This window comes from Streptopelia decaocto, assembly GCF_964273445.1.
Source record: "Streptopelia decaocto genome assembly, chromosome: 10".
In the NCBI taxonomy this organism is placed as follows: domain Eukaryota; kingdom Metazoa; phylum Chordata; class Aves; order Columbiformes; family Columbidae; genus Streptopelia; species Streptopelia decaocto.
In genome coordinates this window covers 15,670,350-15,688,293 of record NC_138665.1, presented here as the reverse complement: position 1 = coordinate 15,688,293, position 17,944 = coordinate 15,670,350, and the positions used below count along the sequence as shown (strand labels likewise).

The 17,944-nt window shown below is 39.9% G+C and overlaps 1 protein-coding gene across 2 annotated transcripts in view; it reads left to right on the top strand.

Annotated features, from left to right (window-relative positions):
* FGF13 (fibroblast growth factor 13) overlaps positions 1-17,944 on the top strand; it is a gene marked incomplete at its 5' end in the record, with an annotated part of 238,418 nt that overhangs the window by 126,442 nt on the left and 94,032 nt on the right. For both annotated transcript variants that reach the window (XM_082062312.1, XM_082062310.1), the window contains one exon: positions 2,823-2,990. In XM_082062312.1, coding sequence (XP_081918438.1) covers positions 2,823-2,990 — 168 coding nt within the window. The remainder of the gene's footprint in view (positions 1-2,822; positions 2,991-17,944) is intronic.

Here is a 17,944-nt window from a genome sequence, read left to right as displayed (position 1 = left end):
GTGACTTATTCACATTTAAATAAATCTGTGTGTAGATGGTGATATGAGTGTGTAGGTGACTGGTAAAGGACCAGTTTTAACTTCTCTACCTGTCTTAGTGAGCTTGCCATGAGATGTGGTGGACCTACCTAATGATGTCAAGCAACTATTTGCCGAACATTTGATAAATGGAATCAGTTCGTGGAGTTGGTTTGCAGATGCTGCATGAGCCCTCTGAGCTTACAGAGGCTGAGAAATCAGTCCAGTGCCAAACAGCTCTTGTGGCTGGAAGAATCGGCCCTGATGTCATAGCCATGGGTCATCACCAGTAGGTCCGTCTCCCCTGCAGACACTGTTTAGCAGCTCCTCGCCTGCTTTCTGTAGCAGTCCAGCACCACACAGCATTAGGTAATTCTCTAAACTCCTGCAGCTGAGCTGGACTTCTTTGGAAGGGCTCTGCCTCTTGGAGAGTCAGCCCAGGAACATGCCTTTGGCCCACAGCTGGGTTTTTGACAGTGGGGCATGCTCCCCTGTGCGTCAGCCAGCTTGCTGGCAGGAGGTAGCTGTGCATTCGTTCCTCTTGTGGCTATTCATGTGTATTCATGTTGTCCTTTAGCCCTGCAAAAGTCAGAGGGACGTGCATGTAGAGCTCCCACATCATCGACGTCAGTGGCGCAGCTTGCTGGTGGCTTTATGCAGATGCTTGCAACAGCAGCTTCTTTCTGGTGTCTTTTTGGAGGAGAGACCCAGCAGGACTTGTTGGTCTTTGGCTTATCTCTGCTGTTGACTCTTTTTACTCTAATTGTTAACTCTTGGGTGTTGACTCTAATTACTCCCAGTAACTGCCTTTCAGTCTCAGGGCTGTCAGTGTGATTCGTGAACACATATGTACCCTCCAAACAAGTCAAACTAATATTGTTAAGGGAATGATTATCTGGCAACCCAGACCTTGTGGTCCATTGACCCGCTGCTCTTTTTTGAACCACTTGTGCTTTCCCATTAGCTCGTGCATCCGTTTAAATGTCACCTTATATGGATTATTAGTGTGTGTTACTGACACTGCATGTATTCTAATGAAGCAACAACTGCCAAGGTGCAAAGTGTCTCCTATGGATTAATGAGGTCTTGAAAGAAGGTGACTGCCCACTGTGAAAAGAAAGACTATCAAGTTGAATCACTTATTTATCACCTAGATGTGATTCTTATTAGTATCATCCTTGTTAAAAGAGAAGAAATCAAATGCACGAAAATGCAAGAGGATCATATTTGTTTGAGGGAATCCAAAGGCAATTGCTGATGAGGAGTCTAGAGAACAAGTCTTATGAGGAGCAACTGAGGGAACTGGGGCTGTTCATAGAGGGTGTTGGTCTTTTTTCCCAAGCAGCAAGTGATAGGATGAGGGGAAATGGACTCACATTGTACCAGGGAAGGTTCAGATTGGATATTAGGAAAAATTTCTTAACAGAAAGGGTTGTGAAGCAGTGGAACAGGCTGCCCAGGGCAGTGGTGGAGTCACTATCTCTGGAGGTGTTTAAAAGACATGTAGATGAGGCTCTTAGGGATGTGGTTTAGTGACAATGTTAGGTTATGGTTAGACTCGATGGTCTTGAGGGTCTCTTCCAACCAAAATGATTCTATGATTCTAAATGTTAACCTGAGAGTTCTTTAAAATTATTATACATTGGCAGATATTTAGGAAAAAGTTAAATTGTTTGAACTAATGGCCAACACTTCTACACCCATATAAACTTATCTAGTACATCTACAGTTGTAGACTAGTCTATCAATAGTTACTATCCTGATTGTTAGAATTTTACTTTCCAAGGGTTTGGATTGGTTTTTGTTTTTGTTTTTGGCTGTGGTTTTATATTTCTGCATCATACTATAAATAACGAGTATTGGTTAGAGACTGTCTTTCGAAAAAGCATTTCATTTTTGTTCTTGAGAGATGATCTGTGCCTTAAAGCTGTAAGCTGAGGAATCTCACTATCTCTGTTATTAAGGTTTCACTTTTCAGATAGTGGAAAAATGTTTCAATTATTTTTAGTAATGTCTGAGGTAGCTGGAGCTTTCTATATGCTATATATTTTATCTTTTTTACCATTTAGTAGTCTGACCCCATCCCAAAAACATTTCAGGCTGCATGTCATTTATATTATTGATGGCAGTATTGATTTATAAGATCAACTTTAAAAAAAGAATTGCTGTTTTACAAGAAAACCGTCTAAAGGATTAATGTGCTTTCTCTTTGTACATCTACTCTTCTGTCCATTGAAAATTATGATCAAGTCAAATGTCATTGGATTATCATCTTTGCTCTAAGGAACTGCGTATAATTACATATCCTGATACAAGCATGTTCTTTTTACTTTGGGGAATAGATACAGTGATGTTTCGTTACTTGCAGATGTGGAATGATTACTTCCTGATATTAACGTAGAGTTTGCCTATGGCAAGGCAATAACAGCATGCTTTGTTTGCTTGTTTTTTTTTAATCTGCATGCAGAATAGATATAGGTGCTAGAGTAGAATAAAGTGAAGACATAGGAGAAAACCCTGTTGCTTTTTGGAGCAGGATTTTATTCTACTGTTTATTAAAGCTGCATGAAAAAATAAAAAGCATTGGTGTTTATGAGAAGTGTTGTTTATAAAAGTAAATATTTTCCCCACCCTTCTGCTACCATGACTGAGATACTTTACATTTTAAATTCTATTTTCCTTCCTATAAACATTTCTTCCCCTCCTTTCTTTCCCCCACCCTGACAGTATATAGTTGATTTAATTCTCTAGATTGCTTTCCTCAAGCTCTAACTTGAGTTCATTTTGTTATGTGGTGACCACAGTTATGGATGACGCTCCCCCTGGCACACAGGAGTACATTATGTTACGGCAAGATTCGATCCAATCTGCGGAGTTAAAGAAAAAAGAGTCCCCTTTTCGTGCTAAGTGTCACGAAATCTTCTGCTGCCCACTGAAGCAAGTGCACCTCAAAGAGAACACAGAGCCGGAAGGTTTGTGGCACTATGGATCCATGTTCTGTTTGTTTCTTTTATTTTTATTTTTTCCATGTATGTCCCTAGAGTGTGCTGTGTGTTTTCCAGCCTGTGTCAGTGCGGTGCAACTGATGCAGGCAGCGTGATGCACTCCATGTCCCCTTTGCTTGCCTGTTAGTGTCTGATCCAGCTATCACGGGACACTATAATATACGCCATGTACGATATCGTTCTAGACAAGAACTGACGCTGCTTATTCTTAAATAAAGTGTGTTTGTTTCAGCTCTCATCATTACACACTGCCCTTTTTTGGCTGCCAAAAGTTGCTTGCTACTTAAAACGGCATCAATTTCTAGTTGGTTTTTTCCAGTAGCATTTCTGAAGCTGCACTCTGCTGAAAATATGGCACTTAGACTCAGATTCAGCTTGTCCCCAGCACTTTTCACTCCATAAGGCTTCTGCATAGCGCTAGAGAATGCTCATGACAGCTGTACTTTAGAGAAGCAGGATGAAGTTTGTATGTAATGCACGCCCAGTTGCATTTTGGAAAATGAAATGCATGCAGAGCAGAAAAAAAAAAACATAAGTAGAATGTTTTCCTTTTCAGATAAAGCAAAGGTATGGTCCCTTCTATAATGCTGTGTATACTAATATGAATACACTAATGAGCTATCTATATCTGTAATTTGTTTTTATAGTGTACGTAAGATTAAGCTATTATAAATTATATTTTTTAATATTTTCTCATATTGTTCTGTATGTGTTTTGTATTACTGCCTCGTATTCCACATGGTAAGCCTTCTACTTTTTGCATAAGCTCCAGTATCTGCCAAGACAAATAATGCTATTGTTGGTAGATGTATTTTAAGATGAAATATTCAGAGCTGGATTCTGCTACAATTGAGTCTGCAGGAATGGCAAACTGAGCAGGTTGGAGCCCTTCCTCGCAAATCACTTGCATTATTCTCTCTGTAATGATGGGCATTGGTTGCTGAGCTGTCACAGCCCAAAATATTTCAGTCAATTGCTTTCTCCTGTTACATACTCCAGATTTTGCATGAATGTTCTTTGCACCACTTCTAGGAGATCTGTGTCTTTTATTTAAATAGTATTTTACTGAAATAGCATTTCTTTCTCAACTCATCAGAAATATGAAGTCTGACACAAACACCGGTGTAAGGTGTGGGGAGGGTTTTTTTTCTTTCAGTGGTGATATAACTGAATATTAAAAATGGGGTTTGAAAACACAAAGTCTTAATTCTCCTCTCAGTTCTGGGGCTGACTCGATAGGAGCTGTGATTTCAGAATTCTGAACTCAATAAACATGAAGGAAATGTGAATCCTATAGCACTCTTCTGGATTAGGAAATACAATGCATTTCTCATTATCTGTCAGGATTTGTGTTGTTCGTGAGAAAATTGTGAGTACAGAACTGTTTGTGTCAGGCTCCTCTGGGAAGATGATGAGAGCTGAGCTACTAGAGGTGCTCAGTATCCTCAGCAAGTGATATTTGGTGAAATGAAAGATTCCATGGGAGCCATAAAGAGAAGGGCCCTAAACTTGGCATCATTGACTCACAGGCTGTGTTCACTTTTTTCTTTGTGCTCATGTGAAGCTCCAGAGGAAGTTGATGGTCATTTCAGTGGAACTTGTCCTGGGAGCTGAATTCTTGCTGCAGACTAGCTCTTAGCTAGGTCTGATCATTTTCATTGAATAAATCAACAATTTGCATTCTAATGGCATGTAATGTTCAAGAGGAACAAGGGAAGTGGAGTTGTGCTGGGCCTTTTATCTCCAGAGCTGGAGTCTGCTGGGGGCATGGTTTGGTTCAATGCTGAGCAATTCAGGATCCACCAGGAGAAGCTTGCAAGGTGCAGGCTCTAAGTGAAGACCTGGGAAGCATCAGTTCTGCTGCATTGTCAACTGGAAGCCAGCAGTGATTCGATTCTCCATAAATCTACAGACCGTCTCTCTCCTACAGCAGCTGTGTTAATCCTTCCTCCATGGCATATGGTATTGTTAATCATCCTTACTGAAAATGTTTAGTTCTAGAACGAAAGCTTTTCATTCTTTACTGCAGTATATAAGGATGAATGAATGCCTCTTCCCCTTTTTGCCTCTCTTCCTCTCCTCCAAGAATTTTGCATTACTAGACAGGGCACAAGCAGCTGTGGCTGCATTGACTTATCCCACAACCATCTGAGTTGATGGAAATTCATGGGGGTATCAATTTTTAATGTTGCCTGATTTATGTATGTATATCTGTGAAGGATAATTCCTCTCTAGCATGGGAGGGAAGATCTACCTTTAAGAGTCCTTTAGCCTCTCCGAGCCTAAATTGTCCAGGTGGCTTTTGCCTTTTCTTCAAAATCTGTGAATTACCTGGAAATGGTGTTTTAGACCCACTGAAAGACTGATGTGTGTCATCCTCAGTGGTTTGTTGGCATGAAGCTTGAAAAAAATTTGAGTGTGAAATTGTCTGAACTGTGCTTTCAGTGCAAACACTAAAATAGTCTGTTGAAGTTAATGGAGTGGCTGAAATAAACCCTACCTGAATACATTCTAGTGTGAACCCAGTAGTTAACAACTCAATTGTGAGGATGAATGAAAATAACCTGGTACTGTAGCATAATTTACCCATTTTTGAAGGTACAGGAAAGTATGACAACTAAGAAGCTATTAGGAAAACTGAGTAAAATGTCATAATGGAAGTTTTATGGAAAATTGCAGACTTGAAAGATGCTGCAGAGTATAAAAATGAACCTTTTTTTTTTTTTTGCTAAGTAATGACATGGAAACACATAGTAAATCCTGCGTGTTTCTGACTTTGCAACTCTTTTTCTAAATATTTCATTTATATGGTAGAGTTCTCTTCTGCACTTCTTAACCACTTTCATACAAGGTTAATGCTTGGGGTATCTCATTTAACACTTCAGAACTTGAACTCCTTAAGCATGTGTGATGATACCAGGTAAAAGTTTTTCCCGGCTTTTCGTTGAGGTGTTTGGGGAATGTTCTACCATTTGCTGAAAGACTTAAATACCACCTCACTCTGGTATCTGAACCGAGTGGTCCATCATTTCTTGTATCTCAGGTCCATTCCTAAAAGCAAGAAAATGAATGAGAAAATTAGATCTCTGTTTCCTAAATTAGCCTGTCTTGGTTTCTTGTTTTCCTGATACGCTATCTGCCTAATTGCAATGTCATCATTTTTCACAACACACATATGCCTCAAATGCACCTTAGCAGAATAGGTCCAGGGCCAGTACATTTGATATCAGCCTGGAGGACACATAGAAGGTCTTTGGTCTAGGAGGTCTAGCAAGGCCAGTCCTTATTTATTTATTTATTTATTCATTCATTCATTTATTTATTTATTTACTTATTTACTTATTTACTTACTTATTTTTAAGCAGTAGATGTGGAAGGAAAGAGGAGAACAATAGGAAATCACAACAATGTTATTTTCAAAATGTGGAATTATTTTCCCAAAATGTGGAAATTTCCATTTGGGTCCAGTGCCAGCAGGGTGATGTCTACCAGTTTGGATTGCAATTCAGATAGGATGCTACCTTTCCTAATGCTATGGGAAACACTGGACTAAGTTAAAAAATGAACTACTGCTTTATTTTACATCATTCCAGCTTTGTTTTGTCAAAGTCGTTCTACAGTTTACAATGTCATGGAGCTCTCAAGTGCAATAAAACAAGCAGACCTGACATCCTTACCTGGATGCTAGGTCCTGTGGGCATTGGGCATTGTTTACAATTACATCCAAGCAGCAGCAAAATACAGGGTGTTTTTGTAGCTTCCCTCAAGTCAGGAATACGCTGCTAGCAGGAGAAGGGCCATCTGAAGTACATTTTGCAGCTATTTGTTCTCTTAAATAGTTTAAACATAAGCTGCTGCTATCTGTATAAAACATGGTTACATAAAAAGAAGTCTGCTCCTGGAAAACTAATTTGAGTTGTATTATTACATCCAGAGGAGGGAATATAATGAGAGAAAGGTTTTTTAAAAACACCCATTGGTTAGTCACAGTCACATAATCGAGAGTCTTGGCCTCTTGCCCACAGTTCTGTTTTCATGTGGGATTTTTTGCCACCCCCCCTTTTTTTTTTTAATTTTTTTTTGTAACATTTAGTCTCCCTCCAGGCATACATAACCTTTTTACACAGAAAAGCAGACAAGCATGGCAAAATATGTATTGGGGATGTGGAGAGGGAAATCTGTGATAGCAGCTGGTAATGAGGAAAGGCAGCTTTCCTCAACCAACAGGAAATCTGATTAGGTAGAAAATGCTAAGGATGCTAATGCAAAACAAGCAGCCCTGCAGTTGCCCTTGACAATGGCTTGTTATCTTCATCCCTAGCAATGGGGTGACTGGCAGAGCCAGTTCCGGGGGCGAGGAAGAGGTAGGACATTGAAGCACATCATGTGGGAGGCTGGATTTTCTGCCTCCTCCATGTGCACACACGGTTTTGTCACCAGCAGAATTTCAGAGCCTTTATGTTGTCATAGTGAATGTCCTTTTGGTGCTCCAAGCATTGTGTTACTACTGATAGTATTGTTACTTGGCACTCTAATTATAGACTTTTCTTCTAGACCAAGTGAGTCCTATTAGCACAGCTCCCTCATTTAATTATGTTAATACATGTGCATTTCTGTGTTTTAGAGGAGAATAAGAAAGAAGAAGGAGGAGGAGAACCTGTATTTGAAATCATGGAGACCTGTGAGAGGTTTCTTAACTTAATATATTGTTCAGAACTGAAAAAGACTTTGCATTCCAGTGGAGAATAATAGAGATGAGCCATGTGAAAGATAGGTACAGCTGCTGTGCCGGTCATGTTTGAGATGTCCAGACCCAGCACACTTGGCTGTGAGACACCAGTGAGGAGGTTCAGCACCTGTGCCATTGGTGCATTTGACCTCAGATTTAATCTGGACCAACAGCTGCCTGAGAGGAGCTCACTGGTTCCTTGAATGGAGGTTCCTACTAAGATATATGACCCTACTTACAAACTTTATCAGCATTATGGTCCCTTGATACTAAATTTAACACATTTCCTAATCTTCCACAATGTTTTTCATCATGTTGTCTGCTTTCAGTGGAGGTGAAAAGTGAAGACTTGGTATCCCATTTGCCAAGGCTTTTGCCAAGGGGAGTATTTACCCCTGTCCTGCTGCAGCTAAGCTGCCTGGCCTGGAGTAGTTCATCCCAGGGAGAGAAGGAGTGAGGCCAGGCAGCCTGGTATTGCCTGGAGTTGGGCCCTGCAACCCTCAGTGCACTCATAATCATCCTTTCCCTCAGCAAAACCTTGTTCTTGACTTGGGTTTTGCCAGCACCTCCTGGGTCCTCCCATGGGGGATGTGAAGCTTTCACCTTGCCTTGCTCCTGAGTACTGGCACTGCAAGAAGAAGGAAGGAGCAATGCCTGAGCCTTGTCCAATACTAAATGGAAATAAGCTCTAAATCCTGTCTGTCTGGATATACGTGGAGTTGCTGCAGCTATGGGACTATAACTGTCCTGAAGGATCATCTAAAAAGAGTGACACAGACCACAAAAGCCAAAGGTCTGAAGATGTCACTGTTAAAATGGCTTTTTCCCCCCGAAGAGAAAATGACTTTGACTTGAGTGATTAAATGATAACCTTCTATTTCAGGGCATTGGTAGGCAGTGGTGACAACTGCACTCTTATTTTCTTCAGATGTTTAGTACATAAAGCAGGATAGTTCAGTCCTGTAAGTGGCTGAGCCCTCTTGCCCTGATCCTCCAAAGCCTTTAAGCATACGATTATCTTTAAACATGTGAGTGCTCCCAGCAGAATCAAAGGAGTTGGCATGTATTTAATGAGCTTACCTGAACACAGGCTGGGCCTGGCTCAGGTTCAGGCTCAGACAGTGAAAATCCAGGGTAATTCCACCAAAATCCAAAATTCACTCAATATTTACTTGTCTGCAAATGAGATCAGAACCCCCACAGAGAGTTTAATTTGGTATCTTATTTTCTTACTCCCTTAGGAGTTTATATGGTCCTTATTGCCACAACCATTCATGATTGAACATGCTTGTCCTAATAGCTGTGCAGCAGCAAAAATTACTGTTTCCTGTTACAAAGAGGGAAGTGAAGAATCTGATTCTCAAAACTATTTGGGCATCTCAGCAACAGCAGTAACAATAACACTCGCTCCTGTATCAGCTGAGCACTAAGTACCTAACTGTCCTCTTTGGAGGGTTCTGGGTGTGGCATTTCTAGCCATACCAGCTGGGAATTCAAGATTTTTCCTTATATTTAAACTTAGAATCTGAGTTTTTAATCTTTCTCTTCAGCAGCAGCTCTATGGCAGCCTGAATAGTGACAGCTTAAGCTCCTATGTCAACTTTATCCTAAACTGTTATCCTCTACTACTTCTTTCATTTTCTGCACTTTATTTACTTTTCACCAGGTACTTGATTCTATGCTGGATGTTTACACATCCAGCTGTGTTATGCCTTACAAAAAACCATCTCTTTTTAAGGTAGCAAGACATTGATTTTTAAGAATAAGGTGGTGGTTCACTGTTTAATGTCCTGGGCAGGATGTATCTAATTGTTGATATAATATTTCTGTCAGCAGGTACTACAGTGATTACAAAGTAGTATATTGAGGAAGGCATTTCAGGTTTTGAAGAAAAGCCACTGAATGTGTGATGCTGAATGGCTTGTAAATCTCTTTTGTTCCTGAGTTCACATGTGCCTGCCACCTCATAGGAGATAGTTGAAGAGCTTTCTGTAGGGCTTTACTTAGCTCCTGAGAGGCTTGGAGATCAGTATGTTATACACAGCTGTGATTTCTGCATCCTATTGATCTGCTTTTCTGATTCTTTTTAACTAATAGTCCTGCCAGGTTTTTCCTACCTACCTGAAAAACAGACTTTTTCCAAGGGTCTGTGGCTCTTGCTGTGAGCTGAACATGACCTGAAATAAGAACAATACTCACTTTGTACGCATACACCTCGCAGTCCAGGAAACAGTGTGCACACCTTAGTCTGTTTGTCAGACTTAAATCTTTAGAATACTGTATCTGGAGGAAATGAAGATAAAATGTAAGGAATAAAGGTAAACTAAGCATCCACTTTCTGATAGAAGGATTTAAAATTTAACAGTGTCACTGCTCCCTCCAGGCTACTGCCCAGGCCAGCAGCTCACAGAGGTGAAATTCAGTTTGTGTCCAGCAGTGATGGACGGATGCTCACCTTGCAATCAGTTCTTACCTAGCTCTCTTCAGAGGAGCTGATATTTAAGTCATAGTTCCTGCAAACTGTCCTTTATCTAACCTACCATTACAAAGTACCTTTGTGTGTACATCTGTTATTGAATCCCCAGTCCCTTTTGGACTATGTTTTGTTTTGGTTTTCCTCCTAGACACTTTCTTTAGTACTCAGATGTTCCCTGACCTCTGTAAAGTACAGTCAGATTTCAACCTTGTAGTCAGTGCTGATTTTCTGGTGAATGCAGACCTGCATTTCTGGATGACTGTCCACATGGAGTCATCAAGTTGGTGGTCCCAAGTCCGTACGCAACAGATGCACCAGGAGAGGCACTAACAGTCCTCACAGTACTTTCATCTGATATCTCACCTGGCCACAGGTAACAAATTGAAAATTAAGTGGGTTGTTGAACCTGGTTTTCCTGGTAGAAAAATTCAAAGGTGCAACTGTAATTGTGAATTGTGTAATTGTTAGCCACATTTGCACTCTGTAGCATCAGAGAAGTTTAAGTAATGACATTAGGAGCAGTTTTAGCAATTCTATTTCAAGACAATGGGGTTTAATTCTCAAGCTGGAGCTGGCTTCACCACTGAACAGCTCATGGAAAGTTAAAGAGAACTCTTATCTCCTACCTTACCTGCATACTCTTCAAGGCAAATCTTTTATCTATGCCTTTTTCTATTTTACTCTCATCTCAGAATAAATTTTAATTATGGAGACAGTTTCTGACACTTAGCATATTTGAAATAGGACATTTAGACCAAATGAGTCACACTGATGTTCTTTTCTCATCTTATCTTTAAAGAACTCTTTGAGAGCTTCAAAGAGAGCTCCCTGTATGGAGCACTCTTGGAGGAAGGCCTTTGTCTTGCTACTTTTTCATTCCATGATTCTCCTGAGAAAGCATCAGACTTCACAATTCAATCTGTCCTGATTTTAAATAAGAAGATGCAGTTCTTTATTAATAATGAAAGTTCTTCTTTGTACCTTATTCAACTACACGTCCAATCATAATTATTGCACAACCCTTTATCAGTGGTAGTGTCTGTAGTATTTAAATATTGGCCTTTGGACTGAGAGTACACCAAATTTTTCATGTTGTTCTAGGTTAGGAGAACTCCAGAAACAAGGAGGAGTTAAACTTTTCAGCTGTCACTGGAAAGTTGTTTCCTTTCCCAAGGCAATCACTTACAGAAGCACTTAGGCATGTCTACATTGCGCAGCAGAGCGTACTGCAGAGATCCCCCAGCTACCGTCCCACATCTGTGCAACCCAGTGTAGCCCCATGCCATGGTGTTGGTAATCACAGGGATAATTAGCTTGAGAAACTCACAGTATAACGTTACAGCGCGTTTCTGGTTTCCAGTTCCGTGGTTAGCTCAGCCCATATCTTACTCAGGGTTTCTGCTCTTCATTCCACCAGCAGTCTGGCCATTCAGCAGCTGATACGTCTGAGCTGATACCCTGCTTCCTCTTAATTGCTCTGATTGAGGTTTGGGTTTCTTAACAAATATTTTCTAAATAGCACCTCAAACGTCCTCCTTATGCTTGGTCTTCCTTCTTGTTACGATAAACCTATATCAGGGCTTCTTTCCTTGCATCTTGTGGAAGAGGCACACTTCATTCTTCAGCTGCGTTCCTTGCAACCTTTATGAGAATTTAGCTGGTCCTAGAGCCTTCTCTGCCATGGAGCCTGTCTGCAGGATGAGAATCTGGGGCTGCAGTGAATGTGGGGTTAAGTTTTCAGTCTTTTGAAAAAGGTATGAACAGCATAAACCACATTTGTGGTGACTGTCAGTCTGTTCTCTGAACCTGCCTTTCCTCTGAGCAGTCATATGGTTTTTCATTTCTGCAACAGGTGATGCCAAATATGACATTTAATTGCAAGAATTGTTAAAAATGTAGAGTTTGTTTCAGTTGCGCACTTTTGTTTAATTGGTGCCTACCCCTGTTGCTCTTCCTCTGCAACTCCAGCTTTTTTGAGTCAGTAATTGAAGAGGGAGATTTGCTCTCTGGTTACTCTTACCTCTTGTGAGTATAATCACTCATTTCAGACAAATGGAAAAGCGTACGTCAGATGTTGCTAGTGTCTCTCAAATATTGTTAGTAGAAAATGTTTTGAGATTCACATAGGATTTTCCCTTTTAGTGATGAGCTACCAGCATTAACCCAGTAGAATTCAGATGGCTGGCCTTTTTATGACAAATTTAGATTAAATACACTGTCAGAACAGTAGTAAGCAAAAATTTGAATGGGACCTGAGCTGCCAAATGCAAGTAAGTGGTTTCTTAAAGTACTTGGATATTAAATTAGATAAATGTAAAAATGGTGAGAAATTTTGCTGGTCTTTGTACTAATAACAAAGGAGCATGTTTAAGAAATTACTATTTCAACTGGGAGAATTTCATGTAGTGCATTTAATAATATGTGCAGTGAACTGTACAGTCAGTATGATATGGTTCTAGATATATTAAAAAAGTACAGTGCCAGTTATTTCAAAGTTGAAGGAAGCTCTGAGTCAAAACTAGCTTTCCTGCTAGTGCTGAAGAGCATATTCTTTATGATATGTGATTGCTACTCAAGTAAAAGTTATATATTCTCTAAAGTTCAGATGGATGCTTTGCTTGACAATTCCTTTGCCCCTTTATAGTTTCCCTCTGCAGAACAGACAAGGAGGTTATTTAAAATCATTTGTCTGCTAGGCTGCTGAGCCAGCTACCTTCAAGGCACGCCTATTATCAAAAGGTTCCTGAATTAACGTGGACTCCTCTTTGAATGATGACCTTCTAACCAAATATTAGTAGGTTGTTTTAAACAATGGTGCTTTCTCTTGCAGAGATTTCTCTTGGCTGTTTGTTCTTTGGCACACTAAGGTACATGCTTTCCTAAGGATGCCTCTTCTGTGTGAAAATAATATTTTTTCAAATTCAGAGTACAAGAGAACATCTTCAGGGTGTAATAGCAGCAGATGCTCAGCTTGTGCAGGCTGGTACCATTGGGAACTGTGAAAGCTCTGATGAGTTGATAGGTCATGTCCACTGAAGACACTTTTGAAAAAACATGTAATTTTCATTTGCTGAAAAGCACTTCTATTTCCTATTCCTATCAATTTTAATATGAAAGCAAGTTGCAAATAAGTGTGGACTAATTATCAAGATGAAAGGTGGTTTGTGCAGAGTGGTGAACAATGATAGGAGAATGGGTATAAAGAGCAGCAAGGAGGAGAGGGCAGGTTTTGAACTGTAATACAACATGGTACTGAGGAGGAGAGGTTGAAATGGGAGAAGGTGAGTCTAATGATGGGGAAGAAAAGTCTGCTAGGAGAGTGGTTAGGAAGCTGGTAGTATGGACAGGTGAGCAAAGTGCTTTTGGATGCACTTGTTGCCTGCAGGTGAGATACAAAATTGAAAAAGAGAGGAATCCCTGAGCTCCGACAGGGTTAGAAGGCTACTGCAGTAGAGAGGAGTTGGAAGTCCCTTCTGGATGGAAACCTGACAGTGGGAGAAGTTACCTGGAGAGTACAGAGATCTTCAAAGAAAAGCAGATCAGCTACTCAGCTGCAACTTTGGTTGGAGTAACATCAGCTTTATTATGCCAACACTGCCAGAGAAACATGGTCTGCGTTCCTTGGGTTGTTCTGCCTCACCATGTGAAGATCAGACCCCATGACCTGACTAGCCGGATGCACAAAACACAGCAGCTTCTTCTCTAACTCCTTGTTCACAGCTCTGTACATACCATCATATGCATGAAGTGATCCAATAATGTAAACAGTGGATTTTAACCACACAAGTAGTTGTCCGTATCCTCCACTTATGTATATTTAATGAAGTGCATTGACTGCTGTAGAATGCTGCCAATTTATATCTGAACAGGTGAATTTATGGGCAGATTCTCTAATTTTCACATGCAAATGAAAATGTGTATAATTGTTAATCCAAGAGACTGAGTGAGGAAGATTGCAGGGTAGCACTATGACAATTTACTCTTGATATAACTTCCCTATAGCAGAATACTGCCTCAACAAAATTGAAAATGTGCCTTTTAAAAACTAATGTCTCAAAGGGAAATCATTAAAAAACCCAAACAACAAACCAAAAAAACCCCACCACAAAACAAAACACCTCCCCCCACCAAACCAAACAAAAAAACCCAAGCAAACAAAACCAAAACACACAAAAACCAGCCCCAACACTGCCAGTTGTTTGTTTGTTTTTTTTTAGTGGTGTGTTTTGGAGTTGGGTTTTTTAGGAGTTTTATTGCCATCTTCTAAAGTCAGTGTGTTTCCAACAGAATGATGTTGAGATGGATGCTTGCTGACATTTTTCTTTATAAGTCCTTGGCTACACTCTTATTTATGGATAAAACTGGAATTCACTCATTCTGGGGTGGATGCGGTGAGAGTTGTATTTGGCTTCAGGTCAACTTAGTTCCTGAGTTCTGTAATATATCCTCAAAGATTTCATCACATACCTTTGAAAGGCATCAGTGATTTGGTGTTGCAGAGTTCTATATTTAGCTCTCATCCCTTACAAGAGCTGTTTCTTATTCAGGTGCCAAACTCTCTGCCTTCATTCCTTGTTTTATTTCTAACCATCTTTCTGTATAACCTGTGCTTCATGAGTCATTGTGTTTCCCTCTTAAGTTGACATCGGAGCTCAATCTATTGTTGCTCTAAGTCCATCTTTTCTCTCTTTAGTTTTCGGGAAGGGAGGAGGCAGGAGGAGCTTGGGGGAAGAGCACCCAGTAAAATACTGTCAGCTTTTCAGTCTCCTGGAATTGATGTCAGTGATGAACACTTACTTTTGAGGATGCAAATCTGTAGGGATGTTTTTCTTTTATAATCCATAAGTCAAAGTTTGTGAGGAAAAACATGTAAATCTAAACTCATGCACGAGATTTCTCATGAGACTTCTATTTTTGTAGGTTGATTAGAAAGGAAACTTAAGTTAAAAGATTCAGTCATACTGTTTTGATTTAGGAGGGGACTCCAGGGAAGGATCAAAACAGATTGGTTCTTGTGGTTGGTAGTTTGAGCAAATTCACAAACAATTTAGGGCACTTTTTTATGTCTTTAAAAATCTAGTGGTGACAATATTAGAGTATGGAAGAGTTGATGTTTGATTTCTCCATTGTTGTAATAACAAGACTTTTTATTTCTTGTGTAATATAACTTGTTCAAATTGGCATTGCACCATTTGAAGTCAATGGATCTTGAAACTGTGAAGCAGAGGGATTGCAGGAGTGAAGTGAGTATTGGCTGAGAACTGGCTCCTAATGTTTTCTTCTAACTTCCTGAGAGACTAAATACTCAAGGTTGATTTTATGTGTAGTGCTGCCAAATGTTCTAGGAATCCTCTGCCACTCCATTACACTTAGCTGCAATGAAGGCCTCATAAAGAAGAAGTGATAATGGCTTTGCCTGCTTCAGCTTCTCTTAATAGCCCTTCTTCTTGACAGTTAAAAACACAAGTTAGAGGGGAGAAGAAAAAGAAGAAATCCATGTGCACAAAACTGAGAGATTTTATCTCTAACTATGTCTTCTGCAGCTTTTAAGAGTGTTTGTAACATGAACCCTGAAGACTTAGGAGGGAAGTGGTTTCAAAACTGTTTTTTCTTAAAGAAGAAATGTGGTTCACCAAAAAAGGGGTGTAACAGTGCAAATGTACCATATAATCACATGGATCACATTTCATTATCAACTTTGCATTGCATAAATTGATTACTTCCATTTTGAGCCTAAATTAAATGTATTTCCACTTCAGCATGCAATTTTATTAAAGTAATAGACTCAGTTCTTACTTGTACTAGGTCATTCACACATTCTGATGGTAGGAAGGAGACTTGCAGTGACCTTAAGTTATTCTTTTAAGAATACAACGTCATCTTTTAGTTCCACTTGCACTAAAGGCAAATAAAAGTCAGGTGTAGTTGGATTGTGTGCATCTTTAATAATTAACAAATATCTGAAATGGCTTAAGACAGTCTTGAGTTTTTTTCTGTAGCCACTATACTATAATTAATTCTATAAGCGTTGAGTAATGGGAAATCCAGAAATACGTTCTTCTTTCTCATAGTGAATGAAGGGAAATGTTAATGCAGAGACCAGATTAGATATTCTGCATAGTATATCAAATAGTTCTTCATGGCAAAATCACTTGATTAAGACAATTAATGCAGAAGTGTTGTGACTAGGTGCAAAAAGTGCTGAATAGTTACAAGTTTCTAATAAGTGCTGTAAGTTCATGTTTCCTATTAAGAAATGGAGGTCAGGAACTCAACAAGGAGAAAACATCTTTCTATGCTTGAATTTTATATGGATGAAGCAGCATTCTGTATAGAAGAGTTTCACAGCAGGAAGCCTGGAACTAACCTCACCCACAAAGTGCAGTAGTAAGTTTTCTATTGGGATTTCAAGTCTGAGAGGTTAAGGTTTTTTTGAGTTTCAAGTGAGCTGCCATGGTTCAAGGCAGAAGTGACATTAGATCATCTGAATAATGGTGGCCACTACTCCAGACTGTGGTATTGAGCTCAGCACTTTGTTTCACTCAAATATATTTCTTTGAAAGTCATCTCAGCTTCAAGATGCACCATCTTCTTTGTGGTCTGTTTTCCTCTCAAAACAGAAAATGGCTCTGAAAAATGGTTGATGCAATAATCTTCAGGTACCGTAACATTTCCTCTGTCTTATCCATATTTTAATTGTGTTTTCTAGACAGACTAGGTTTTGGTATACTTAAAGCAAAGCATAAAGATTTTCATTAAAGTATACATAGAATAGCATGGTAGGTTAATAGAAAATTGGTTTATTTGGAGTCATGCAGAAGGGAAGTTCCCCACTTACATTTGCTACAGCTGCAGAGCATCTGCCAAGGGCAGTCTGTGCCGCAGCGTTACACAGGGAAGGCGGGACAGCAGGGCTACCCTTGGCTTCTTCCACCATAGAAGACATGCAACCTTCGGCCAGTCCCAGCAGTGCCTTGGAGAGTTCCCCTGAGTACTAGTCTAGGTTTCAGGTGGGTTTTTTAGTTAAGTTTACTCCAAAAGCATTTGGGACCCATCAGGGAATTACTTCCAGCTAGTTCATGAGCCTAAATTCGGAAAATTGTTGTCAGCAGGTTTCAAACCCGTTCATTTGCCTGCAGTGGTCTGTCAGCAGAAGTGATGTGTTAGGAAGTACTCAAAGGTGGTGTGTTAGTGAGAGTCCTGCTGTGTCGAGGTATCTAGAGACAGATTTGCCCTTCAGTCAGGGCTGAAGTGCTTTTTGGTAACTGAGGGACCCAATAAACGAGGGCTTTTCTTTTCTGGAATGAAGCCATTCTTAAATTAAGTTTCAAGTATATGTCATTTTTTATTTCTCCTCTACCCTTTTCCTCCATTTTAAGAACGGATAAATACAGTGGAGGGAATGGGAATAATGAATATAAAATTAATACTCTGAAAATGTTCCTGTAAGTTTTGGAGTCAGAGAGTGCAGCAGTCTTTCCCTAATGGCTTCTCAAACTAGGTTCTTATCTGTCTTATAATTTGAGAATTGTCCTGTCTCCAAGGTCATAATGATACTCTCTAGGATAACAGACACAGGTCATACTCTCTAGGATTACAGACCACCACATGTACATGGATGTTATCGGACTACTTTGGCCCTCAAAATGTCCTTAGGTTTGTTTGCCCACAAGAAGCATTTCTTATCTCCTCAACGCCTGCTGTTTTGTATTCTCT